This window comes from Haliotis asinina, chromosome 5 (assembly GCF_037392515.1).
Source record: "Haliotis asinina isolate JCU_RB_2024 chromosome 5, JCU_Hal_asi_v2, whole genome shotgun sequence".
Taxonomy (NCBI): Eukaryota; Metazoa; Mollusca; class Gastropoda; order Lepetellida; family Haliotidae; genus Haliotis; species Haliotis asinina.
The window spans coordinates 77444129-77458224 of record NC_090284.1 but is presented as its reverse complement, the minus strand read 5'-3'; the positions used below and the strand labels follow the sequence as shown (position 1 = coordinate 77458224).

The following is a 14096-nucleotide window of genomic DNA, read 5'->3' as shown; positions in this document are numbered from 1 at the left end:
CACACAATGCTTCAGGGTGAAACAAAGGGAGCGTTCTACGTTTACCAGCTGTGTAGAAGAGTGACTGTAACTTACAAATCGATACAAATTTACGACAATGTCAGTACAAAATCTAGTGAAACACCAATAATAGCAAGCAATATTCATGTCCCCTGCAGTCGCCAAACTTTCACAAGGAAGATATCAAAAGTGAAATTGATGATTTTACACTACAGCTGATGCTGTAAACCTGTCGTAATAGAAGAGGATACTGATACCGACCAACCCCGTGTATAGTCTTACACACCTTCCGCATTGTACTTTACTGCACTCATTTCTTTAGCACGCTCGTGTTGTCTATGCTTTGTGAAGGATATTCCACATTACACTTGGCCCCATCTAGACATGCCACATCTCTGCCTTACACCATCCTGACAGCTCTCACCAAAACACAATTTTATTAACTCACCCCTGTTCACAGATACGTGTTACAGTTTATACATCATTTGCTAATTATAAACAAGGACCTGTAACACTTTTCAACCGCATTCATATAATGCCCCTATGCTTGATTATTCAGTTTCTGCCAATAAAGGTGAACACTTTTGTATAACTATTAGGTATAACTATTGTATAACAATTAGGAATAATTGTATAACTTCTCCCGGCTTGCTCACTCCATACCTGTCTGGGAAAGAGAACAGTTCAATGAGTAACCGTTTGCTTCATTAGTGCAATGCTGTAAATACTGGTGAACAGTTCAAAGAGTGACCGTTTGCTTCATTAGTGCAATGCTGTAAATACTGGTGAACACTTCAACGAGTAACCGTTTGCGTCATTGGGGCAATGCTGTAAATACTGGTGAAAACTTCAACGAGTAACCGTTTGCGTCATTGGGGCAATGCTGTAAATACTGGTGAACACTTCAACGAGTAACCGTTTGCGTCATTGGGGCAATGCTGTAAATACTGGTGAACACTTCAACGAGTAACCGTTTGCGTCATTGGGGCAATGCTGTAAATACTGGTGAACACTTCAACGAGTGACCGTTTGCTTCATTAGTGCAATGCTGTAAATACTGGTGAACACTTCAAAGAGTGACCGTTTGCTTCATTAGTGCAATGCTGTAAATACTGGTGAACACTTCAAAGAGTGACCGTTTGCTTCATTAGTGAAATGCTGTAAATACTGGTGAACACTTCAACGAGTAACCGTTTGTGTCATTGGGGCAATGCTGTAAATACTGGTGAAAACTTCAACGAGTAACCGTTTGCGTCATTGGGGCAATGCTGTAAATACTGGTGAACACTTCAACGAGTAACCGTTTGCGTCATTGGGGCAATGCTGTAAATACTGGTGAACACTTCAACGAGTGACCGTTTGCTTCATTAGTGCAATGCTGTAAATACTGGTGAACACTTCAAAGAGTGACCGTTTGCTTCATTAGTGCAGTGCTGTAAATACTGGTGAACACTTCAAAGAGTGACCGTTTGCTTCATTAGTGAAATGCTGTAAATACTGGTGAACACTTCAACGAGTAACCGTTTGTGTCATTGGGGCAATGCTGTAAATACTGGTGAACACTTCAACGAGTAACCGTTTGCGTCATTGGTGCAATGCTGTAAATACTGGTGAACACTTCAACGAGTAACCGTTTGTGTCATTGGGGCAATGCTGTAAATACTGGTGAACACTTCAACGAGTAACCGTTTGTGTCATTGGGGCAATGCTGTAAATACTGGTGAACACTTCAACGAGTAACCGTTTGTGTCATTGGTGCAATGCTGTATATACTAGTGAACACTTCAACGAGTGACCGTTTGCTTCATTAGTACAATGCTGTAAATACTAGTGAACACTTCAACGAGTGACCGTTTGCTTCATTAGTGCAATGCTGTAAATACTGGTGTACACTTCAACGAGTGAATATCGTCTTCTTCATTGTCCACGTGTTACTACATGTTTTCTTGCCAAAGAAGTTGGGCGGAAAACAGACCAAAATTATATATATAAATGTTTAATCAAATTCACACGACTCAAACAGAGAAACGCATAGCCAGTATTCATGTATTGTTTGGAAAATGAATCAGAATTATAAGTGATTGTCTAATAGATATATCTATGGTGAATAGGACTGCACGGTATTACCGATATACCGGTTTATCGCAAAACGATTTTCAAGCAAAACGTATTTCAAAACGTTTTAAATTTGTTAAATTGAAATCTACACAAAGACTAGGCTAGGCATACAATGCGATCGGGCGTTTGAATGCTGGTGAGTCGCAGTCAGCGATTGCAAGGCATTTTTATGTGTCCCAGAGTACCATATGACGGTTTTGGAATCGACAGCAGCATCATGGAAATGACACGTGATCATCCTCAATCAGGAAGAGATCGGGTGACCACATCCGTCCAGGACTTTTTCAAGACCGCATCCTGTCGAGCATCTGCAGTGGCAGGACACCGAACAGGAACTTCCCTCAGGAACCGCTTTCATTAGGCATATATTCGTCCTACGGGACCTTTGCGGGAACAGCAACAACATAGATTGTGGTGTCCAAACCATCTCCAGTGTCGAAAGTGTTATGGTTACAGTGGAAGAACCGATGTTATTGACGTCCACAGCAATCTTACAGCTCCAACGTTACTGTGATAAACTCATCTGGCATTACGTCATTCCATTCAGGAACCGTCAGAACGTCATTTTCCAACATGACAATGCTCGATCGCATACAAATTTCACCAGAGATGTACTTGCTCAGCACAGTGCTCAGCTTGCTGCATTGTCTTCCAGATCACCAGATCTGAACTCAGTTGAACATTTGTCGGACGAACAGGATCGATGTGTGATTCTCACCCACAGACCTTAGCTGCTTTGTTTCCGGCTTGGTAGGAAGAATATCGGGACATCCTCACAGAGTTCCTCCGTTGATGCAACCGTTGATGCCAGGCAGCCATTAATGCTAATTGCGGTCACACAAGATATTGACTGCTCTGTGACCTTGACCTTGCTGCACGTCATTTGCTACGTCCCACCTCTACTTCCATTGGACAAAGCGTTTTCAACAGTGCTTTCTCTATTACAGTCCTATATCACCCAAACTTACATTCATAAATATGTTGCCATTTTCAGCTATGCGTTTCCTTTTAATAGGATAGATACAAAATTAGATAAACTTGAACCCAAACAAACATTTACTTCTTTTTTGTCGTAGCTTACAAACGTGATGTAAAGAAATAAGTGGTATAAACAATATGCTTTCCGAAAATGTAATTAAACATTCATATTTCATCTCCAAGTAATTGAAATTGTTAAGATATGTTAAAATCAGATTTTAATAATAAACCAAGGCATACACACATTCTAGTGAGTGAGTGAGTTTAGTTTTACGCCGCACTCAGCAATATTCCAGCCATACGGCGGCGGTCTGTAAATAATCGAGTCTGGACCAGACAATCCAGTGATCAACAACATAAGCATCGATCTACGCAACTGGGAACCGATGACATGCGTCAACCAAGTCAGCGAGTCTGACCACCCGACCCTGTAGTCGCCTCTTACGCCTTACGCATAGTCGCCTTTTATGGCAAGCTTGGGTTGCTGAAGGCCTATTCTACCCCGGGACCTTCACGGGTACACACACATTCTAAGAAGAGTGTGATAACTATATTATATAGTTGCATCTAGCATAGCCTATTCTACAGGCACACTACTCAAACTCAAAGTCGCAAAGCTCTCAATTCCACCAGGATTTCAATCTGATACCGGACATGTAACTCCTCATCCTTACGCTCATCTGATCATTTAGAGGGGCAAATGTAAATGAGCCATATGAGCCAGGAAAACAGTTATAACATATATGAAATTTATACTTCCTCACAATAATGCCGTTCTTGAACACTCATTGTCCTGTATTCTCGTATTAACTGATCATGACCTGATAATCACAGCTGTGGAATGAAAACAATTTAAAATGACAGAAATACTACGACTGAAAACAGGAAGACTAAATTTAACTTCAAATGTTTTGGGGCTTACGTACCCTCTCAGGAGGACAATAATTTTACGGTACTTCAAGCCCCCTCGTGGATACAGCCACTAACAATCTCAGTTACTAATTCAACTTCCAATCATAAAATACTTCTTTATTTACATGTCAGTCAACAAATCCAATTCTTTTAGAAATGCAATAATTAAACAAGAACTTACGTTACTAAAAGGGTCCTTCATAGTTCTTGATTTGAAATAATTGTCCCTTGTGATGGAATATTCAACACAGTCATGCAAGACATGCTTGACCGTGATTATTTCATCACAAGGGATGCAGAACGGAGGATCCTCGACTTTCAAAAGATATTCTTGCGTATACCTGGTGTGGCCAATATGACACCGTCGTATAATGACCTCTTCAAATCTGGACTGACAACCCAAGTAGGTGTAACCAGCATATGGTTTTATTGCATGTAATTTATTGATACCTACTTGGGTGTCCCACGAAACAAACACTAACAAATGTGTGATGCAAGATGAGTGTCAAAATTAATGTTACCAGTGATTTTTCGACCTTCTTGAAAAAAAGTCAACATCGAGAATGTGACCCCATGCACGTGTATGGGGCTACTGCGTTGTGCACGTGCATATAATGCGCTGTGTTTAGGGGTGGTAATAAAGGGAACTGCGTTCATATGCGTTGTGGCGTTCATAAGATGCCTGTCCTTGGAACGTTTGTTAACATTTACACTTCCTGTCTAAATTGAAAGATCATTATCCCCTACTTCTTTTGAAGAGTATATTTGATCAACGTGAAAACCATCAACCATATCGGAGACAAAATGTGTCGAAACCTGGTTCAAAACTGTCGTATTTTGCCTCATTTTACAACTGTTTATCATATGCCGACCATCATGGATTTCATTCAGCAACATCGTCCAATCTAGATGTCTTATAATAAAAGTGAAAATTGAGACTACTTGCTGATTCTCCTATGTTTTGGTATGAAAATACGAGAAACACTTTGCCGTTTGTGGTGGCCATCTTGAAGTTTGGAAGCAATCCTATTTGCTACATAGCATAAACAAAATCTTAATTCTTTGAATGTCATTTAGAAGCGAAAATACATAAGAATGAAGATTTTTATGGATACCAACTTATCACATAAAGAAGTTGATATCCATAAAAATCTTCATTCTTATAAAATCTTAATTAACACGTTGAGACACAAATACAGTGGACATAACAGAGAGATTCTGTTTCAGGAGCGGACATCTTGGAATTTTGAGTGGCCAACGTTATTTTTTAGTAGTGCACCAAAGTGAGCATGTGTGCAAATGGTGTTGCTTGTATCACAAAGTGAACGATTTTTCAATTATCTGCTACTTTATAGAACAGTCACTAAGTTTTGAATAAGAAATCAAATGCATAAGGAGTCTTCTCACTGGTGATGAAGAGGGTCATACTTGGATTTTGTTGTGGAAGGTATGTATATATATTACTTAATTACTGTTGACATGCGTGATAATTCCTACTCACCGAAGATTTGTCAGAGTGGCATTGACAACTATTTTCATCGCGTCACAACGCCCTAGAGCTTCCAGGTTTGTGCACTCATCAGCGCACAGACCCGGCCAACGATCAGAGAGGGTATTCACAAACTTGCTTTTCAACTCTCTCAACAAGCCCGATTTCAAGAAGTCGGTACACTTTAAAGTCATCTGGTAGATGAGGGTGAAGTCCACTGAATATTTCTGATCCGATGTGGCTGAAAATATTTCAAAATTAATACATTTAGAGTGACATTTCACAAATAACAAGATATATACGAGTCACTGATGTTTGATTATTACGCCTTGCTGATGTGATGCAAATGTCGTTGCGAAGGCAGCTTGTTCGTCATGACAGACGTAAATGTTTCTTGTGTGGTAACGACGTTGTGTATTTTACTGCTTGTCAACTCCTCTTCGTCACCACATCTTTATGTAGTCCTACCTCCACATGCAGGCGGCGTGTACAGCTCCAACGGATTGTCCAGATTATAAGACCCAAGTTTGCCACAACTAAGAATATTGGGCGTTGGGATGGAAGGGGCTTGGCCGGTGGGACAGAAGTCACGAACAGCAGTTGCTCCACAAGGTGTGGTCGCCAAGAAGCCATCTGTGCTGCATGTGCTCGATCCTACAAAAATGTAATTTTTATGTTAAAATCTGTATTTTATACTTATCCTGACCCATGTTACAAAACTTACCTCCGTTCTTCTTCCAACGGTTAAGTGGAAACTTGAATCCCTGAAGCATACGTACTATCACTCATCCTGGAGTTGCCTGCCTCCTGGTCTTCCCGTCCACGTGACTAAACGCATACTTTCTACTTCATCGGTTGGGCGATTTCTTCAGGGTCTTCGGGGCGTTGTTCATCAGATTTATGAAACTATTTGTATGACATATGCCTAATTTTTCAACTTTTTCACTCTGTTCCAGGGGACTGTTTCTGACATGACGTTATGTAGACAATGCAAGTATTGCTTGTCAATGTGTGGTTTACAGAGATGACAGTAGTTTTGCGGTCTTTGAGTCTAATGACGTCCTAGATGTGTCCATGCAGAACTCCCAACATCACCTTTTCCGTCTACAGAAAACTAACCCACACTGACCAGTACATCCACTACCTCTCCTTTAGGAATGTAGGAATGTGACCTTCAGCTCTGACAAAACATTAAAGACCATTCTGAAGGCCACTGGCGGAAGTACATCAACCAACACCACTCACAAGCCCAGGAGATGCATCTACAAGCTAATGTGTGTCTTTGGCAGCAGCTGTGTAGAAGAGACATCCTGCACCATTGACATTAGACTGAAAGAGCACAAAACGTCAACAGAGAAATAAGACCTCTACTCAGCCCTTTCTGAACAAATTGTGAACTATCCATCACACTCCATTGACTGACAAGCAACAACCATCACAGCATCGAACATCCAAGATTGACGACGATGCACCATTTCAGAGTCTTTCAGCATCAAACGATTAGTATCACAGATTAACAGAGATCAGGGTGTTTACCTCCCTTATGTCCGGGAAACTGATTAGACTTAAAGCTTCACCAATCACCAATCAACAGCTTCAAACCAGCTCTATAATATTATATCTTATCCCAGCTTTTGTATGTCGTAGACTATCAGCGACCCTATTGTACACTCATTGGCTTATATCATTTACCCACTTAATCCGTTGTAACAACACCACATCTGCTTTTGTATTTTGTATTTCCTTTTCTTTTATCTTATAATCTGCTGTTTATTGTATATACCTGCTTGAAATCATCACTCTGACTTCATGTATATATAGCCTGTGTAACTGTCAGTTAGCATCCACCTGACAAAGGGGCAAGGAATAGCCCAGAAACGTTGTGTAAACTATAAAGAAGTGGACATCCATAAAATTTTGTCTTATTCTATGAGGTAAATGTGTCGTAACACTATAATTCAGAGTATACGGGGTTCTGTGAGTGGCTCGTTAAATTGCATCCGCCTCGCCTCCGATTAGGTGGATAAAACCTACCGCGGGGCAGATAAAAACCCTCAGTACAAAGCTGCAACTTGTAAAGTATGTATCCACTTATATGTGCATAACCAACCACACACACACACACACACACATATATATATATATCGTCATTAATCATTAGGGCATTTGATTTAATCTGTTAATTCTCACGGATTCTGCAGTCTACATGTAGTTGTATGCGAATTCAAGAACTACATGCATTCATTGAAATGAGTTAAATAGACACATCTCCTTCATAAAGAGGGAAACGTCCCAAATTACAGATTAGCTGAAGTGATTAAATTGTGGGCAATAAAATATTACTCTTCTTGTCATTGTCGTAGGTTTTCAAATAACAGTGAAGTTGTCGACGTCCCCGTTCCTGCCATACCTGTTATGTACACCTTGAATCTACACCATCCAGTGTTTCCTTCACCGTCAGTCGCGACGTAAACAATATCATAGCTTCCTCGCATCATGAGCTCGTCTAGAACAAACACAAAACCAGCGTCATGTATTTACCTGGCACAGACACATTGCCGTGCATGAGGTCTCTGGAAATGGCACTCAAACATATTGGGAGTTTACGCAGATCAGACACACAACAACATTGTGATGAAGACTTAAATATCGTATACAACTGTTTTAAATGGAAATGTACTTACACCAGTATACAAGCTCTAAACGCACGATCCCCTTCCCCGCGCGCGCAAACACACACACACACATACACACCATCATCATCATCATCATCATCATCATCATCATCGCCATCATCCACAGTCACACATTCTACAAACCAAAACATACACATCTACATGCACATCAATGACATTAGAACCTACATTTCCCGTGTACGTTTGAGCATGTCTGTGCTGTTAAGAATAGATGCAGTTCATACATATCAACAAAATTGCATGAAATTTCAAAACCACTTGAAATGTTATAAAACTAACCCGAAATAAACATGCAGCAAAGCAGGGCAAGGGTGTACAGATGGGCAAGTGAATGGTATGCTGACGCTTGTGTGGTGGTAAAGCGTTAACCTATGCCATGAGATACATTGATTAGAACATTGCCTCATGTGCAGCTGTTGGCACACACGTTACTGAATTCAAATCTGTGAACTTCCGACACCACATCTCAGACACGATGCCTTGTGTAAAATCATACTGATTTCGCTATCATCCTGTCAACGGTGAAACAGTGACTAAGGAAAGCACCATAAATTTTGCACAAAATATGACATAACATCAAATAATCCACAGTTACTTTCATTCAACGAGTGTATGAAAACTTGCGTTCCTTTGTCATCCACTGTGTCTGATGGTGTACATGGTGTACGTGGTGTACGTGGTGTACGTGGTGTACGTGGTGTACATGGTGCACATGGTGTACGTGGTGTACGTGGTGTACATGGTGTACGTGGTGTACATGGTGTACATGGTGTACGTGGTGTACATGGTGTACGTGGTGTACGTGGTGTACGTGGTGTACGTGGTGTACGTGGTGTACGTGGTGTTGGCGCGCATATGGAAACGTGTGTGTCTCCGCTGTGTATTTTCAACATGTATCTCAGTTACCTGTGAATGTGCTGGATACTGTGGCGTTAGTGACTGTAAAGGGCGCTGTGTAGACGGTAAGGGCCTCCACGACGCGACTGTTGATGTTTCTCACAATGTCGCTGGTTGGACAGTTCTCCAGAGCTGGTTTCCTCTTGTCTGGGGAAATGAACAAAATTGGATTTGTCTGATAAAACGCCATAAGGATAATATTTTGTAAGTATGGACTGTTAATGAATCGTCAGAGGCATTTCCTTAAATATGTTTGCAATGTAATCGTGCTTGGTTTTATGTCCTTGGACTTCTTATTCTATAAACAGACAATGGGTAACCTGGCTGCCCAGGGCAGTTTTCAGCAATGACACGTCCCGCCTCGCACAGTTTTACATCCGGACCAGCTTTGCTTGGAACGTAAATTCTGCTTGCGCCCGCCATCTTGTAGCGGCTCCACCCAAGGGCAAGGTCACCAGGAGGCTGGTAGTTCAAGTTCCCCAAAACATTTGACACATCAGTGTGGGTTAGGATGCCTCTCCACACTGTCAGTCGGGATATGTAACCTTTGAAGGCGGGGTCGAACCACACGATCTTCAGACTGAAAGATAAAGTTGTATTGCATACTGCCCACTGTCTATAAATACACAAATATACATCGTATCTGAAACGTAGTCTAGCAATTCAGAAGAAAATCAAATGAACAGTTTATGTGTCTGTCTGGCTTGTTACTTCTGCCCAGATCAATAACGGTGTCATGCTTCCATATCCGCGCCAACACCATGTAACATTAATCTGAGTTGAGCACCAAGCTTTAACATACCCTTGGCTGTTAGTGAGGTTAACGTCAATATCTTCCGATGCGACTTTGATTCCGTTTATAAACACATTGATGGACCCATTTTTTGTCCACGTGGCTGCAACATGATCCCATTGACCTTTGACTGTCTCAAGATCTGCTTTTTTCAGCGTCACGTTGACCACCTTTCCAGCGGCACAAAAGTGGATTCGGTCTTGGAACAGCTCGAAATACTTATCACTGCGATCTCTGCAAGAGAGTTGTTCATAAATATAGACCTCAAGGGCAATATACGAAGACGTGTTTAAAATCATCATGATCATAATGGTTTTAGGAACTATCCTACAGCTGAGTGAGTGAGTGAGTTAACATTTAACGTCACATCGGCAATATTTCAGCCATAGTGAGTGAGTGAGTTAATATTTTACGTCACATCGGCAATATCCCAGCGATATATCGTGACGTGAACCATTAATATCATACATAATAGAGAATGATAAAAATCTGTCAACGAAGGACAGTAAAGCAACTAGACTATCACAGACAGATATTTATAACTAGTAATTAAATTTAAAACAATTTAACTATAGAGGACAATACAATATAAAAACAGGTTATAGACCGCCAACAACTGAAGGTAGATCACCATTCCAGGGTCCATGGGGACTTACAGTACCTTTGCTACCTGCATGGACCCTAGTTCGATTTACACCATCCCTTCAGCAGCTGGCGATTGTACGAATGTTGAACGTTTTGGTACTTAGTATCCTCTCAGGAGGACAATAAGTTTACGATACTTTAACCCCCTTTGAGGATACAGCCACTAAGTAGCTATCTATAGCTATCTACGACATATAATAATCAAAATGCAATCATGAAATCAATTTCCTTCAAAAAACAATAAGTAAATGAGAAATAACACTGGTAAAACGATCCTTAACAGTTTTGGCATTGAATTATTTATCCCTTGTGATGGAGAATTCAATACAGTCAAGCAGGATATGCTTGACCGTGACTCTCTCATCACAAAACGGAGGATCCTCACCTTTTAACAGTTATGCATGAGTATATCTGGTACGGCCAAAGCGACATCGTCGCAAAGTGACCTCTTCAAATCTGCACTGACAGCCCAAGTAGGTGTAACCAATATAGGGTTTTATTTCATGTAATGTATTTATACCTACTTGGGTGTCCCACCTCTTTTGCATAAGATCACGGATGTAAGACCTAATACTAGCTTTGTAGTCAGAGTAAGGAATAAGAAGAAGTGTCACGCATTTGTTGAGTGCTGCCTTGGCAACAAGATCGGCCATTGTGTTCCCAGATATTCCTACGTGGCTGGGTAACCAACAAAAAGACGATGTCGTGTTGGCCAGCAGCAAGATACAGTTCAATAATTTCAATTAAAAGTGGATGTTTGCAAGAAATGTTTTAATCGTCTGAAGACAAGAAAGAGAGTCGGAATAGATTATATATTGTTTATGTTTGGGGTGTCTTTCAATATATTTCAGAGCGGTTAATAAGGCAATTGCTTCTGCTGTGAAAATAGGACTGTCAGTCGGTAATCTGGAAGAGACTGTCCTGGACCCAATGACAGTGGCACAAGCCACAGCCCCACCATCCTTGGATCCATCTATGAATAAGGATTTATAGGCATTGTATTTACTTTTTAATTGATGATATTCTTGTCTATATTGTAACTCATTAGTTTCTGATGTTTTAAAGGTTGTCAGTGTAAGATCAACTTGTGGCCTCACAAATTGCCAAGGAGGAGAAGAAAGTTAACGGGAAGGAGCTATATTTTCTAGTTCAATTCCAGCAGCAGAAAGGAAAGGTTTCACTCTGATACCAAGAGGCGGAACAAGAGAAGACTGCCTGCTATACAAATCCTTATACAAGGGCTTAAAGACATATATACTGGAATATATTTTTGTTATTTACTGGAAAGTCAATTTTGCACGGCGTTGGGTAAGAGATGGTTCATCAGCCTCGGCGTAGAGGTTGTCGACAGGTGATGTTTGAAAGGAGCCAAGGCAAAGTCTGAGACCTTGGTGGTGAACAGAATCTAAAAGTTTCTGGTTGCTCTTGCAGGCTCCACTATATACAATGGGACCGTAATCAAGTTTTGAGCGGATCGATGATCGACAAAGCTGTAGGAGGGTAGCTTGATCCACTCCTCATTTGGAATTTGAAACGATTTTCAACAGGTCACGTGCCTTCAGGCATTTAGTTTTAAGGGATTTGATATGTGGCAGAAACGTTAAATGCGAGTCAAACATTAAACCCAAGAATTTGGCCTCCTTGACAACTTTGATGGGAGTTCCATTTAGAAACAGTTCAGGATCTTTATGTGGTTTATATTTTCTACAAAAATGTATACAATTAGTCTTGGATTCAGAAAACTTAAAACCGTTTTCAAGACACCATTTATTTATTTTATTTAAACACAACTGTAGTTGCCGTTCAATAGTATGCATATGTTTTCAAAAAAAATGCGCATGCGTGAGCTCGTTTGTGGACGTGTCAGTTACGAGCTCTGAAAAATGGGCATTTCTTTAGCCCAATACAGAGCCAAAATAGGCACATTTTGCCAACCAAACAAGATAAAAGGCCTAAGTATGCATGGACTAAAACTTGAGAGGTGTAACCTCTCGCTAGGAGTGCGTTTAATTTGTCTTATGAGTGTCCTACTTATCACATGTGGCGATGTCGAGTCAAACCCTGGACCCACTACACGACAACAAACCCTGGCTGTGGACGAATCGGGTGCACTTGGCATAAACGTGAGTGAAAAGGACAGCACTGATATATTGACCATACTCCTTGAAATGAAAACTGATATCAAATCTATGAACAAAAACTTTGTAAACCTCAGTGACAAGGTCGACAAGACGGCGACAGATTTTAGCAGCCAACTTCATCATCTACAACAAGAAAACAAAGAGCTAAAGTCAAAACTATCAGCGATGGAAGATAAGATTACTGACTTCGAATCTAGGAACCGAAGAGAAAATCTAATTTTCCATGGGATTCCCGGCGATAAAGGCGAGACGTGGGAACAATCGGAGAGTAAGGTGCGTCAGTTTCTATCTGAAGATTTACATATGGGCAACGCCTACGAGATGGTGAAAATACGAGCACATCGACTAAATCAGCGGAAGCCAGGTTCTCCAATCATTGCGAAATTTCTGACATCTAAAGATAAGAGCGACATCTTCAAGGCAGCACGTGCGGACAGGACTGAGGGATCACAACACAAGCGTGTGACAGAGGACTTCCCCTAGAACATACGAGAGGACAGACGAGCACTTTCACCTTGGTTTGTGAAGGCAAGGAATGCAGGAAACAACCCGAAGATGAGGCAAAATAAGCTTATTGTAAATGGTCAAGTGTTTGTGTATGATAGGAATTCCCAAAACATCGTGAAAGAGAAAGGATCGCACAAAGAACCGCCATACTCAAACAATAACACAACCATGTGGGCCAGTTTGTTTGGACCCGGAAATGAAATAGACAAGGAAGGTGAAGGACGGACCCAGTCGGAAGATAAACAAACCGACGAATGATGCGATGGCCATGGCCTTATTTTCAACATTCTGACGTGGAATATCGGCGGTCTACATAAACATGACAATGAATATTCCCAGGTGAAACCTTTGTGTCATAATTTCGATATAGTATGTTTTTGTGAATCATTTGTGAAGGTTCATAACGAATTTTCCGCCTTTTTGTCCGGTTTTCGAGCAGTCAATGCTGTGAGAGATAAAATGAAACAGTTAGGCCGCCACAGTGGCGGAGTCACCGTGTTGATAAAGGAGAAATGGCTACAGGATGATATAATTACAAGACTTAATGATCATTTTCAAAACACTGTTGTTTTACTTTTCTCAACTAAGTGCTTGCATTGGGATAAAGACACTCTGCTTATATTTACTTATATCTCGCCAGAGGGCTCTCCAGTGTATGATGCTAGTGACAGTGATGGAATTGCCATGCTTGAACATTACTTAAATATTATAGCTGCTGATCACCCGGACAAACAACTATTTCTAGCTGGTGACCTAAATGCTAGGACTAAAGACTTTTTGGACTTCATTCCTAACGATAATATTGATTTTATTGTAAGAGATGTTGATGATTATCCCTCAGATGATTTTGAAATGTCCAGATCAAGTAAAGACAACATACATCATAACAACTTTGGTAAAAAACTGATGGAACTGTAATG

At 40.8% G+C, this 14096-nt stretch overlaps 1 protein-coding gene across 1 annotated transcript in view; it reads right to left on the bottom strand.

Annotated features, from left to right (window-relative positions):
• The window catches only part of LOC137285337 (uncharacterized), a 231844-nt gene that overhangs the window by 37569 nt on the left and 180179 nt on the right, over positions 1–14096 (bottom strand). Inside the window, exons 44-49 of the mRNA XM_067817702.1 lie at positions 9893–10117; positions 9411–9670; positions 9100–9237; positions 7908–8003; positions 5966–6151; positions 5510–5738 (exon numbers count right to left, since the gene is read on the bottom strand). Of these exons, the coding sequence (XP_067673803.1) occupies positions 5510–5738; positions 5966–6151; positions 7908–8003; positions 9100–9237; positions 9411–9670; positions 9893–10117 (1134 nt within the window). The remainder of the gene's footprint in view (positions 1–5509; positions 5739–5965; positions 6152–7907; positions 8004–9099; positions 9238–9410; positions 9671–9892; positions 10118–14096) is intronic.